This window comes from Hordeum vulgare, chromosome 4H (genome assembly GCF_904849725.1).
Source record: "Hordeum vulgare subsp. vulgare chromosome 4H, MorexV3_pseudomolecules_assembly, whole genome shotgun sequence".
Classification (NCBI taxonomy): Eukaryota; Viridiplantae; Streptophyta; class Magnoliopsida; order Poales; family Poaceae; genus Hordeum; species Hordeum vulgare.
The window spans coordinates 610,104,460-610,117,000 of record NC_058521.1 but is presented as its reverse complement, the minus strand read 5'-3'; the positions used below and the strand labels follow the sequence as shown (position 1 = coordinate 610,117,000).

Genomic DNA, 12,541 nt, shown 5'->3' with positions numbered 1-12,541 from the left:
CCCAACAATCGATCCACCAGCCAGCTTGCTTGCTTTTAGCTCGTAGCGTGCAGGTTTTGTTCTAGTTTCGGTTATAGTCGTGTTGGCGTACGACGGCGATTTGATCTACGGCAAGCGGCTAGTTCTAACACTCTCCATTCTTTTAAGTTGCTACAGAATGTGTGCAATCAACACTCTCCATTTACGGTGGTGTGTTCGGAATGGTATGGCGATCCAATCGACCCTGCCTTAAATCAAATGACTCACGGTATTGCATGCACATATCTTGTAGTACATGCAACAATGTCCTCCTTTCATCATGTCTGCTGGTATGGTCAAGACACTACTTGGTTTAAGCAGCGGGTCGTCTCCGACATGCAACTGTAGTTCAAAGGTGACAGTACGACGAAGTCAAGTGTTTTCTTCCAGGTGGCTCGTGGATGAATGTCGTCATCGGTCCTGGTTGAGTCTTAAGGTGGTCCAGCTTCTCATCTGCTCCCTTCCGCCAGCATGCTGGAGGTGTGTCATTAGGCACTTCCGGTAATAAGTTTATTTTCTACATTTATGCATATTTTTTATATGTATGTTGGAGCTAATGTTTAAAATCTCGACTCCGTTGTGCCCAGTTTCCAAAACTTATTAAAAAAAACGTGTTTTTAGTTCCCAACTTAAGAAAATCAAAAATACTACTCATAAGAATTTAGATAAAATGAGCCACCTCATCGATTTCCATCAAAGCAGCCGTCAATCGAACTTACAAGAGCTTTGAACCAAAAGGAAGCTAAAAATATTACATGGAGGAACTGTATATTTCTAATTTCATGCACCAGAAAGCGAGAGACCAGAACAACAAGTCCAGGAAGCAACTTTTGCACATTCCACATTCACATTTAAATCCTGAGCACAATCGGGCTCCACCCATCGCATACTTCACATGTATTGCCAGATAATAATACGTGTTCAACACCAGCGTCAAACAAATACTGCATTACCAAATAATCTTGTATTGTTTCTTTTTTTTAACCTAATCATATATTATATCAGAATAAGGGGAAAAGAACCCAAAATATTGATCAATTATGAGAAATACGACACAGTAGAACCAAAAAAAAGCATGTGAGATCATATCAGTGTGATAAAAAACAATATTTTTGATTATTTAAAAGGTAGAAATACATTCACTGATTACAGGCATACAATTACATATGCTCCTTTTATTTTATAAATTAGGATGCATATCTAGGAACTCAACCATGCCCTTAATTTACGCACGTGTATAATCACCCAATGTGTGACTTAATTGTGGTTGTTCTCCCAGAACTGAGCCTGGAGCCAGTCTATAGTATTCTTTTCCACCTGAAACGCCTTGGCAAGAACATCATCTGATATTGCTGGGTCTGACCCAAACACTGCATTGGCAATTGTGATAGCCCCTGGGTTCTGGCTGCTGAGCGCGGCAATTGCAACAGCGGGCTGGTGGGGGTTGGGGTTGAACTGAAAGTGAATGAGCCCCACGGGGAAGACAAATACATCACCTTTGTTGAGCACCTTCGAGAGGAACTTGTTTCTGTTGGGTGCAGGCAGGTTGGATGTGACAAATCCGACATACAGTGTCCCCTCGAGTACCGTGAGGATCTCAGTGGCGCGAGGGTGCGTATGTGGCGGGTTCTGACCCAAGGGAGCATAGTCGATGCGCGCAATTGAGATGCCGAGGGTGTTGAGTCCAGCAATCTGCATGACGTTGATCAAGGTGACGTTGGAGCCAACCTTGTTTGTCACCCTAGGCTTGTCGAGGGCGGCTGCCTTGAAGAAGTCATCAGCGTTTACATCCATAGGGTTCTTGCAAACAAACCCATTTACACGCACTGGTGAATAGAGGAGATGTAGAGTGTAAGCTTGGGTATTACTAGGAAGTGATATGAACATGCATATAATTTTTAGAAATTAATTTCAGCATATGTATTTGGTGAAAGCATGGTAAGAAGCCGTACTGTACCTGGTGAATGCATGTCGGCCACACAAAAGTCTTGGAGTGGGCTAGGGTCGGAGGAAGTGGCCTGCCATGAGACCAACGCAAGAAGAGCAGCGAGGAGAAGGAAGGAACAGGAGGATGCCATCTTATTGATTTCCCTGTCTTGTGTTCCTGTTTGTGGTTGTGGCGTGAGTGATGGTTTGGATATGCCGGGAATGTATGTGTTTATATAGGCGCAGCAAGCAGTGCATGAACTCGTGAGCAATAATAGACTTGGCCAACTGGAACCGACCAACATATTGAAATGGTCTATGATGGCTGATTAAACTATTTTATATAAACTTTATGAGTTACCTTTTAAGACATGTTTTCCCTTCAAAGAAGCAATGCAGGGTATACAGCCATATAATAGCTACTCTGTGGTGATGTGTTCGGCTGAGTAGTAATTATGAATGTTTCTCCATCTCACCTGAGTCCCGAAATGCATGCAGGACTGATTCCTAGAAAATGCACCACACATCACTGTCAAGAAAATGATATTTAATTAAGACAAGAAACATCTGACACTAGTAAAATTAGATATCATATACTTGGTCATAGTTGGAGCCAATGCGTACGAAACCAGTCAAAGAGCAGTTGAGAAAAGCCATGTCATGTAAAGCAATCACTCGTTTTCTAACTCGGGGCCGACATAGACAAAGTCACCTATTTGCACATGCGCTTGATTCATGTCTGCATGACTTCTAAAGACATACAGAGTGACTACTACTACAGGTTCTTTCCAGAAGTTGATATAGAATCATGTGCGCAGTCCCGCTTTTCAAACTATGAAACTATATATTATTTGCCAATATATTTGTCATGAAATCCAGCAACATAAGACGACGGAGTAGTTAGAGGATTTGTAGCAGCCCCTGTACGTTATCAACATGTCAATTTGATATTTACTTTGTCAGATATCTCTCAAAGTGGTTGAGTACTTAATTACAGGAAGAAGCGGCGACATTAATGCACGAAATACCCAACCAAAAGGAGAGTTGATAAAAAGATCATGATGATGGAGAGCAGGAAGTTTCCATACGATCTTAGCAAGACTAGTCAACACCCTCTTGCTAAGAGTTTTATCATGCATGACCAGTTCAGTGTATAAATCTAACAATCTGGTTTGCCTTCGTGACTAGGTTCACGGCACCAGTAAGTACTCATCCAATGACTAGACTAGGTCGGGCAACCAGTCATAAACTTATTAATTTCTTCGAGGTGTGTGTTGGCTGTTTTAGATAGAAAGAAGTTTTCATCAAATGATTTAATTACTTCTATCACAAGCTGGTTACAAAAAGAACTCAAATAATAGTTTTATTGTGGGGTCAAATATCTAAAAAAGTTTGCTGGGGAATGATCAATCAAACTTAGATTTTTGAACCAAAAGGAAGCTAAAACAAAACAGTCAAGAAAAATAGAAATACCATAAACTACTTATGACATGCACCAGGAAAGGCAGACCATAACAACGACTCCAGGAAGCAACTTTTGCACATTCAGCTTGCACATTGCAACCTGTGAGCACATTACCATATAATCATATAATTGTCTATTGGCTTCTGATTAATTTTGTCATAAACTTCTCAAGTTTGCTTTTAATTTGCTTAAGCGCTACTGAATCTTTTTATGTACATATCAGTAGTAATTACGTTATCCATCTCATTCAAGTCAGCACAATGCATGCAGGGTTGGTTCCATGAAAAGGCACCAACCACCACCATAGTTTATTAGGTACCATATACTTATACTTGGTCATAGTGAGAATTGATGCGCACGAGATCAAAGAGCAGTTGAGATATGTGAAGTTATGTAAAGCAATCGTTTTCTACCTAGAAAAGGTCACCTTGTTAGCTTGGTCTATTCTCTCCATTATTTTAAGTTGCTACAGAATGCGTGCAATCAAGCTTTTCAAGATGTGGCCACTAACATAAGCAAACTATATATTTGCCACCGGATTAGTCATGAACAACACTATGCACGAGATATGTCATGGGATAAAAAGAACATTCACATAATTATACATTTAGCGATGTGCGTTAACAACTTAACATACATATGGTAAAAAGCGTGGCCAGAGATATAATGCAATATCTTACCATTCATCAAAACCAATGGAAAAAATAAACTGAAAAACTTTGCAATTTGAGTCATCTAGTGATATAAAAAAATATTAGGTTGGAAGATGACGCATGTGTCAATGAGGAATAAGTCAGAGGTGTGTTACTCCATGCATGAATGCACCTAATACACAACTATTATATGTACCGCCCCTGTTATCATCACATCAATAAGATATTACTCGGTCAAAATTGTGTTAAAATGGTTAATTACATTAAGTGTTGTTGGTAGTTTTGATACAAAAAATATGTTCCCATCAGACAAATAAAATGCATCCAAAAAATACATGACCCAACATCATCCTCGTGGACGACATGAGAGACGATCTCGGCCGCCGTCCCTAGGACCCCACACTCTCATCCTTCCCACACCGTCGTCGATCAACATCATGCACAGCAAAGCCCGGGGTTACTTTAGGCAGCAGCGTTGTGTCCCGTCTCTCCACTCCACTCCCTGGTCTCTCTGGGTTGCTCCTAGGACCTCACACTTTTGGCGCTGCTATCCCTCACAGCCGGAAGCAAGCCGTTGGCATGAGGTTGCAAGGCGTGGCTTGTGGGAACGTGGTTCACCTGGTTCATGACTGGGTAACGGAACTCTGCGAAAAGTCGGTGTTTTCCCAGATCAACCAGCATCATGGTCGTTGACTTGTGAGGGGTGACTGTGGTCAGACATGACGTGGTTGCCCATCACCTCTCATGGGAGAGGTTCCGCCACCGATGAGCTCCTCCCTGCACCCACCCGGAATGGTTAGGTGGGTTCGTCGGCACTACTAGGCTCGACTGGATCTGTTCATGGTCGTGGGCTTGGGCTTGGTCGAGCCTAATCTGGAGTCTGGGGCCCATCATGGTGGATCTGGTGGCCCAAGTCCCCTTGACTAAGTGTGAGTTGTGGTCCAAGCGAAAGCTCGACGCCTCCGTGCTGGTAACGTGATGTCTTGGTAGTCATGTCCCTCTTGGGGTCGTCGCCATGGCTCTCTCGCCCTCTCAACTCAAGGTGAAAACCCTTATGCGCACATACAGATGGATGGTGGCGGCGTATTGCGTCGTGACCCTCTTCGGGGAGTCACTAGTGAGTGCAGTTGTCCTTCATTTGTGGTGGCTTGTTTGGAACGGTATGACGAAACAATTGACCCTACCTCACCTCCCGTGACTCACGGTTTTTCTTGCACCTATCTTCTACACGCAACAACGTCATCCTTTCATCATGTCTGCTCGCAGTCAACGTTCCTTGCTTTAGTTAGATGGTCCTCTTCGACATCCATTGGCTGGCGATGGCGCGATGAAGTCCAGCATTTTCCTCCAACTGGCGCGTGGTTGAATGTCGCCAGTGGTGCTAGTTGAATCTTCAGTTGGTCCAACCTCTCATGTTCTTCCTCTCGATGGCATGTTGGAGGCATCTAATTGTGCACTTCATGTGCTTGTTAGCATGTTTGGCTTGTTTTGCCAAGCTTTCTTCCATCATCGTGTATGATGATTTCCTCCACACCTTGTAAGCATTGGACTTTATGTATGGGAAGCAGGCCGAAGTACGTTTTAGGGATAAAATACTTCTATGACAAGCTTGTTACAAACAAGCAACTCAAATTATAATCTGTTTTTTTTTGGGGGGGGGGGCAAGGGGGTAGGTAATAATCGTTTATTCTGTATATTGATGGAGCTGATTTTTTGAACCTGGTCTCCGGTATGTCCAGGTTCTAGAACTTGGTGAAAATCGTACTCCCTCTCTTCTTAAATATAAGTATTTCTAGAGATTTTAATATGGACTACATACGGAGAAAAAGGAGTGAACGTACACTCTAAAATATGTCTACACACATCCGTATATAGTCCATGTAGGAACCTCTACAAAGATCTATATTTAGGAATCGAGGGAGTATTTCTAGTTCTCAACTTAAGAAAAACAAATAATGCTACGAGTTTTTTGATAAAACGAATCACCTCATTAACTCCCATCAAAGCATCCGCCAATCGAACTTGCAAGAGTTTGAACCAACATGAATCTAAAACATTACATAGGAACCGTAAATTTCCTATTGCATGCACCAGAAAGCGAGATACCAGAACAACGACTCAAGGAAGCAACTTTCGCACACTCAACTTTCACGTTTCAATCTTGAGCACAATCGGGCTCCAACCATCGCATACTTCACATGTATTGCAAGAAAGTCGTAGGTGTTCAACCCTAGCATCAAACATATTTAAATTACCACATAATTGTGTATTGTTTCTTTTTTAACCTAATCATCTATTGTTTTAGAACAAGGGGAAAAGAACCGAAATTTTGATTTGTTGTGAGAAATACGAGACATCATAACCAAAAAAGCATATGAGATCATATCAGTGTGATAAAAAAATGGTATTGTCAATTATTTGGAAGGAAGAAATGCATTCAATGTTTACATACACACACCGGCCTGACATATGCTCCATTAATTTTACAGCTTATGATGCATGTCTAGAAACTTAACTAATTCCTTGGTTTATGCACTAATCTTCCGGGTAATCACCCAATGCCTGACTTAGTTTTGGTTGTTCTCCCAGAACTGAGCCTGGAGCCAATCTATTGTATTCTTTTCCACCTGAAACGCCTTGGCAAGAACATCATCTGATATTGTTGGGTCTGACCCAAAAACAGCATTGGCAATTGTGATAGCCCCTGGGTTCTGGCTGCTGAGCGCGGCAATGGCAACGGCGGGCTGGTGGGGGTTGGGGTTGAACTGAAAGTGAATGAGCCCCATGGGGAAGACAAACACATCACCTTTGTTGAGCACCTTGGAGAGGAACTTGTTTCTGTTGGGGGCGGGCAGGTTGGACGTGACAAATCCGACATACAGTGTCCCCTCGAGTACCGTGAGGATCTCAGTGGCACGAGGGTGCGTGTGTGGTGGGTTCTGACCCAAAGGAGCATAGTCGATGCGTGCAATTGAGATGCCGAGGGTGTTGAGTCCAGCAATCTGCATGACGTTGATCAAGGTAACGTTGGACCCAACCTTGTTGGTCACCCTAGGCTTGTCGAGGGCGGCTGCCTTGAAGAAGTCATCAGCGTTGACATCCATCGGGTTCTTGCAAACAAACCCATTGACACGCACTGGTGCATAGAGGAGATGTAGGGTGTAAGCTTAGGTATTACTAGGAAGTGATTTTAACATACAGGTAATTTTCAGAAATTCATTTCTTGGTGATAGTACGACGGGAAAGCGGGAAGTAAGAAGTACCTGGTGAATGCATGTCGGCAACACAAAAGTCCTGGAGCGGGCCAGGGTCGGAGGCAACAGCCTGCCATGAGATCAAGGCGAAAAGAGCAACGAGGAGAAGGAAGGTAGGGGAGGATGCCATTTTTTCAGCTCCTTTGGGTCTTGTTTTCTCCTATATTCCTGAGATGTTTGTTGGGTGAGTGATGGTTGGAACATGCTGGGGATGTATGTTTTTATATAGGCATGGCGAGCAGGTGGAACTCATGAGTAATGGACATAGTCAAGTGGAACCGCCCAACGGATAGAAATGGTCTTTGGCTGCCGACTAGATTAGTCTGCATAAACTTTTGAGATGTGGTCAGCCATATTCAAATCTTTGATACACGTTTTTCCCTTTAATAAATAGAGAAGCAAATTAAGGTACTCCATGTGATGTAGACCTCTTAGTAACAATTTCTATGAGCAATAGTTTTGATTGTGTCAAACAAGGAAGAAATCATGGCGCGTCGATCCATGCATTAACGCACCTAATACGTATCATATGATTACGTCAACCAGATATACAGTTGCCTGGTCAAATTTCTCTCCAAATGGTTGAGTACTTGAAGGAAGAAGCAACGACATTAATTAATGGACGATGGAGAGCAAGAGCAGTTAAAATTTTCTTGCCAAAGAATTTTCGTCATGACCAATTCAGTTCATAAATCTAACAATCTAGTCCTGACTAAGGTTCATGACTAGTTTTTGCCATGGATGTTCAGGTCCATGCATCTTACAACAACAAGCATGGCTGATTTACACTCCAACAAGGAAGAGCGGGAAGCTACCTACCGCGAGGAGGAGGAGCGGGCCCGCTGCTGGCGGGTGTAGTCCCAGATGGCGATGGCGGCGCTGACACGGACGTTGAGCGACCGGACGACGCCCAGCTGCGGGATCTCGACGCACACGTCCACCGCCTCCTGGATGATGTCCACCGGGATGCCCTCCTAACTGCCCAGCACCACCATCGTCTTCTCCGGGAACGAGAACTCGTCCAGGGCTGGGCAGTTTCAAGCCAACACGACAAGATAGCTCAAGTTCAAGTGCTTACATTCAGAAAGTTATTTACTCGCTCCAAAACCGACACTGGAACACATTCAAAGCTAGACGACTGCATAAAAACAAGGCATATTCTTTATTTTTTGCGAGAAAAATAAGGCATATTCAGAATTACAACAGAAAGGCCGAAAGGTTCAGTGCCCCATAAAAAACATAACTACCGCCCTAGAGTCGTCCGTCTTATTCATTTCTTCACAAAATAAACAGTGTCCTCAAATTTCTAGGAGACAGAGAATACAACGAATCTCAGTGCAAGTTGTAAATATTCCCGTTGGAGTCCCAGATGTATTGGGATAAAAAACATCAAGAAAACCTTCAATTGAAACTTTGAGCCTGTAATCAAAACATATACGGAGGATACAAACACTCAAGATGGAAATATTTATAATTAACACCTTTCTAGATTAAGAGAAGGACATCAAGTAAGGTATATCGGTTTCTTTTAGAGAAAACTAAGGTATATATAAGTGTATAACTTGACACTATTAGTTACGGAAGAAATCTATGAGTAAACTCGTGATGGTACACAGAGAGAAGTTTTATCACTGAGAGAAGTATAGCCCAAGTATGTGGGCTATACTCCAGGAACTACCGTAAACTACTTATTACATGCCCCGGAAAGGCAGACCACAACAACGACTCAAGGAAGCAACGTTTGCACATTCAACTTGCACGTTGAAACCTCTGAGCACATTACTAAATAATCATCTATTGGCTTCTGAATAGTATTTTGCATAAACTTTTCAAGTTTGCTTTTTAATATGCTTAAGCGCTAATGCATCATCCGATGTATGGCTGAGTAGTAATTACAATTATTTATCCATCTCAACCAAGTCAGCACAATGCATGGAGCGCTGGTTTCATGAAAAGTCGCCACCCATCATCATAGTTTATTAGATATCATATACGTATACTTGGTCATGGTGAGAACTGATGCACACGAGGTCAAAGAGGAGTTGAGAGATGTAAGTTATGTAAAGCAATCGTTTTCTACACAGACAAAGTCGTCTGCTTAGCTTGATCTCCTCTCCTGTAAGATTATCTCGTGTGTTTGCGTGCTATACTTTGGTGTAGTTCCGATTGAGATTTATCTAGCCGGACGGCAGAATACATCAGTTCCATAGCTAGCTAGCCCAACAATCGATCCACCAGCCAGCTTGCTTGCTTTTAGCTCGTAGCGTGCAGGTTTTGTTCTAGTTTCGGTTATAGTTGTGTTGGCGTACGACGGCGATCTGATCTACGGCAAGCGGCTAGTTCTAACACTCTCCATTCTTTTAAGTTGCTACAGAATGTGTGCAATCAACACTCTCCATTTACGGTGGTGTGTTCGGAATGGTATGGCGATCCAATCGACCCTGCCTTAAATCAAATGACTCACGGTATTGCATGCACATATCTTGTAGTACATGCAACAATGTCCTCCTTTCATCATGTCTGCTGGTATGGTCAAGACACTACTTGGTTTAAGCAGCGGGTCGTCTCCGACATGCAACTGTAGTTCAAAGGTGACAGTACGACGAAGTCAGGTGTTTTCTTCCAGGTGGCTCGTGGATGAATGTCGTCATCGGTCCTGGTTGAGTCTTAAGGTGGTCCAGCTTCTCATCTGCTCCCTTCCGCCAGCATGCTCGAGGTGTGTCATTAGGCACTTCCGGTAATAAGTTTATTTTCTACATTTATGCATATTTTTTATATGTATGTTGGAGCTAATGTTTAAAATCTCGACTCCGTTGTGCCCAGTTTCCAAAACTTAGTAAAAAAACGTGTTTTTAGTTCCCAACTTAAGAAAATCAAAAATACTACTCATAAGAATTTAGATAAAATGAGCCACCTCATCGATTTCCATCAAAGCAGCCGTCAATCGAACTTACAAGAGCTTTGAACCAAAAGGAAGCTAAAAATATTACATGGAGGAACTGTATATTTCTAATTTCATGCACCAGAAAGCGAGAGACCAGAACAACAAGTCCAGGAAGCAACTTTTGCACATTCCACATTCACATTTAAATCCTGAGCACAATCGGGCTCCACCCATCGCATACTTCACATGTATTGCCAGATAATAATACGTGTTCAACACCAGCGTCAAACAAATACTGCATTACCAAATAATCTTGTATTGTTTCTTTTTTTTAACCTAATCATATATTATTTCAGAATAAGGGGAAAAGAACCCAAAATATTGATCAATTATGAGAAATACGACACAGTAGAACCAAAAAAAAGCATGTGAGATCATATCAGTGTGATAAAAAACAATATTTTTGATTATTTAAAAGGTAGAAATACATTCACTGATTACAGGCACACAATTACATATGCTCCTTTTATTTTATAAATTAGGATGCATATCTAGGAACTCAATCATGCCCTTAATTTACGCACGTGTCGTCCGTGTAATCACCCAATGTGTGACTTAATTGTGGTTGTTCTCCCAGAACTGAGCCTGGAGCCAGTCTATAGTATTCTTTTCCACCTGAAACGCCTTGGCAAGAACATCATCTGATATTGCTGGGTCTGACCCAAACACTGCATTGGCAATTGTGATAGCCCCTGGGTTCTGGCTGCTGAGCGCGGCAATTGCAACAGCGGGCTGATGGGGGTTGGGGTTGAACTGAAAGTGAATGAGCCCCACGGGGAAGACAAATACATCACCTTTGTTGAGCACCTTCGAGAGGAACTTGTTTCTGTTGGGTGCAGGCAGGTTGGATGTGACAAATCCGACATACAGTGTCCCCTCGAGTACCGTGAGGATCTCAGTGGCGCGAGGGTGCGTATGTGGCGGGTTCTGACCCAAGGGAGCATAGTCGATGCGCGCAATTGAGATGCCGAGGGTGTTGAGTCCAGCAATCTGCATGACGTTGATCAAGGTGACGTTGGAGCCAACCTTGTTTGTCACCCTAGGCTTGTCGAGGGCGGCTGCCTTGAAGAAGTCATCAGCGTTTACATCCATAGGGTTCTTGCAAACAAACCCATTTACACGCACTGGTGAATAGAGGAGATGTAGAGTGTAAGCTTGGGTATTACTAGGAAGTGATATGAACATGCATATAATTTTTAGAAATTAATTTCAGCATATGTATTTGGTGAAAGCATGGTAAGAAGCCGTACTGTACCTGGTGAATGCATGTCGGCCACACAAAAGTCTTGGAGTGGGCTAGGGTCGGAGGAAGTTGCCTGCCATGAGACCAACGCAAGAAGAGCAGCGAGGAGAAGGAAGGAACAGGAGGATGCCATCTTATTGATTTCCTTGTCTTGTGTTCCTGTTTGTGGTTGTGGCGTGAGTGATGGTTTGGATATGCTGGGAATGTATGTGTTTATATAGGCGCAGCAAGCAGTGCATGAACTCGTGAGCAATAATAGACTTGGCCAACTGGAACCGACCAACATATTGAAATGGTCTATGATGGCTGATTAAACTATTTTATATAAACTTTATGAGTTACCTTTTAAGACATGTTTTTCCTTCAAAGAAGCAATGCAGGGTATACAGCCATATAATAGCTACTCTGTGGTGATGTGTTCGGCTGAGTAGTAATTATGAATGTTTCTCCATCTCACCTGAGTCCCGAAATGCATGCAGGACTGATTCCTAGAAAATGCACCACACATCACTGTCAAGAAAATGATATTTAATTAAGACAAGAAACATCTGACACTAGTAAAATTAGATATCATATACTTGGTCATAGTTGGAGCCAATGCGTACGAAACCAGTCAAAGAGCAGTTGAGAAAAGCCATGTCATGTAAAGCAATCACTCATTTTCTAACTCGGGGCCGACATAGACAAAGTCACCTATTTGCACATGCGCTTGATTCATGTCTGCATGACTTCTAAAGACATACAGAGTGACTACTACTACAGGTTCTTTCCAGAAGTTGATATAGAATCATGTGCGCAGTCCCGCTTTTCAAACTATGAAACTATATATTATTTGCCAATATATTTGTCATGAAATCCAGCAACATAAGACGACGGAGTAGTTAGAGGATTTATAGCAGCCCCTGTACGTTATCAACATGTCAATTCGATATTTACTTTGTCAGATGTCTCTCGAAGTGGTTGAGTACTTAATTACAGGAAGAAGCGGCGACATTAATGCACGAAATACCCAACCAAAAGGAGAGTTGATACAAAGGT

General features: G+C 42.6%; 3 protein-coding genes across 3 annotated transcripts; all 3 read right to left on the bottom strand.

The window, feature by feature from the left end:
• Nucleotides 1–1,112: 1,112 nt before the first annotated feature.
• Nucleotides 1,113–2,161, bottom strand: LOC123450131 (germin-like protein 8-11). Its single transcript, XM_045127532.1, has 2 exons — nt 1,976–2,161; nt 1,113–1,844 (listed from the first exon to the last, which is right to left on the bottom strand). The coding sequence occupies exons 1-2, from the start codon at nt 2,094–2,096 to the stop codon at nt 1,276–1,278; spliced, it is 690 nt and encodes a 229-aa protein (XP_044983467.1). The 5' UTR covers nt 2,097–2,161; the 3' UTR covers nt 1,113–1,275.
• A 4,292-nt stretch (nt 2,162–6,453) lies between these two features.
• Nucleotides 6,454–7,584, bottom strand: LOC123450130 (germin-like protein 8-5). Its single transcript, XM_045127531.1, has 2 exons — nt 7,326–7,584; nt 6,454–7,198 (listed from the first exon to the last, which is right to left on the bottom strand). The coding sequence occupies exons 1-2, from the start codon at nt 7,444–7,446 to the stop codon at nt 6,630–6,632; spliced, it is 690 nt and encodes a 229-aa protein (XP_044983466.1). The 5' UTR covers nt 7,447–7,584; the 3' UTR covers nt 6,454–6,629.
• Nucleotides 7,585–10,645: 3,061 nt separating this feature from the next.
• Nucleotides 10,646–11,692, bottom strand: LOC123450129 (germin-like protein 8-11). Its single transcript, XM_045127530.1, has 2 exons — nt 11,516–11,692; nt 10,646–11,384 (listed from the first exon to the last, which is right to left on the bottom strand). Exons 1-2 carry the CDS (start codon nt 11,634–11,636, stop codon nt 10,816–10,818), a joined length of 690 nt encoding a protein of 229 aa, XP_044983465.1. The 5' UTR covers nt 11,637–11,692; the 3' UTR covers nt 10,646–10,815.
• Between the last annotated feature and the right edge of the window lie 849 nt (nt 11,693–12,541).

Excerpts from the sequence above, each read along its gene's own strand:
- LOC123450131 (XM_045127532.1), bottom strand. The coding sequence starts at position 2,096 with ATGGCATCCTCCTGTTCCTTCCTTCTCCTCGCTGCTCTTCTTGCGTTG. Across the intron at positions 1,845-1,975 it reads GGCCGACATGCATTCACCAG|TGCGTGTAAATGGGTTTGTT; the intron begins GTACAGTACGGC and ends TCTATTCACCAG.
- LOC123450130 (XM_045127531.1), bottom strand. The coding sequence starts at position 7,446 with ATGGCATCCTCCCCTACCTTCCTTCTCCTCGTTGCTCTTTTCGCCTTG. Across the intron at positions 7,199-7,325 it reads TGCCGACATGCATTCACCAG|TGCGTGTCAATGGGTTTGTT; the intron begins GTACTTCTTACT and ends TCTATGCACCAG.
- LOC123450129 (XM_045127530.1), bottom strand. The coding sequence starts at position 11,636 with ATGGCATCCTCCTGTTCCTTCCTTCTCCTCGCTGCTCTTCTTGCGTTG. Across the intron at positions 11,385-11,515 it reads GGCCGACATGCATTCACCAG|TGCGTGTAAATGGGTTTGTT; the intron begins GTACAGTACGGC and ends TCTATTCACCAG.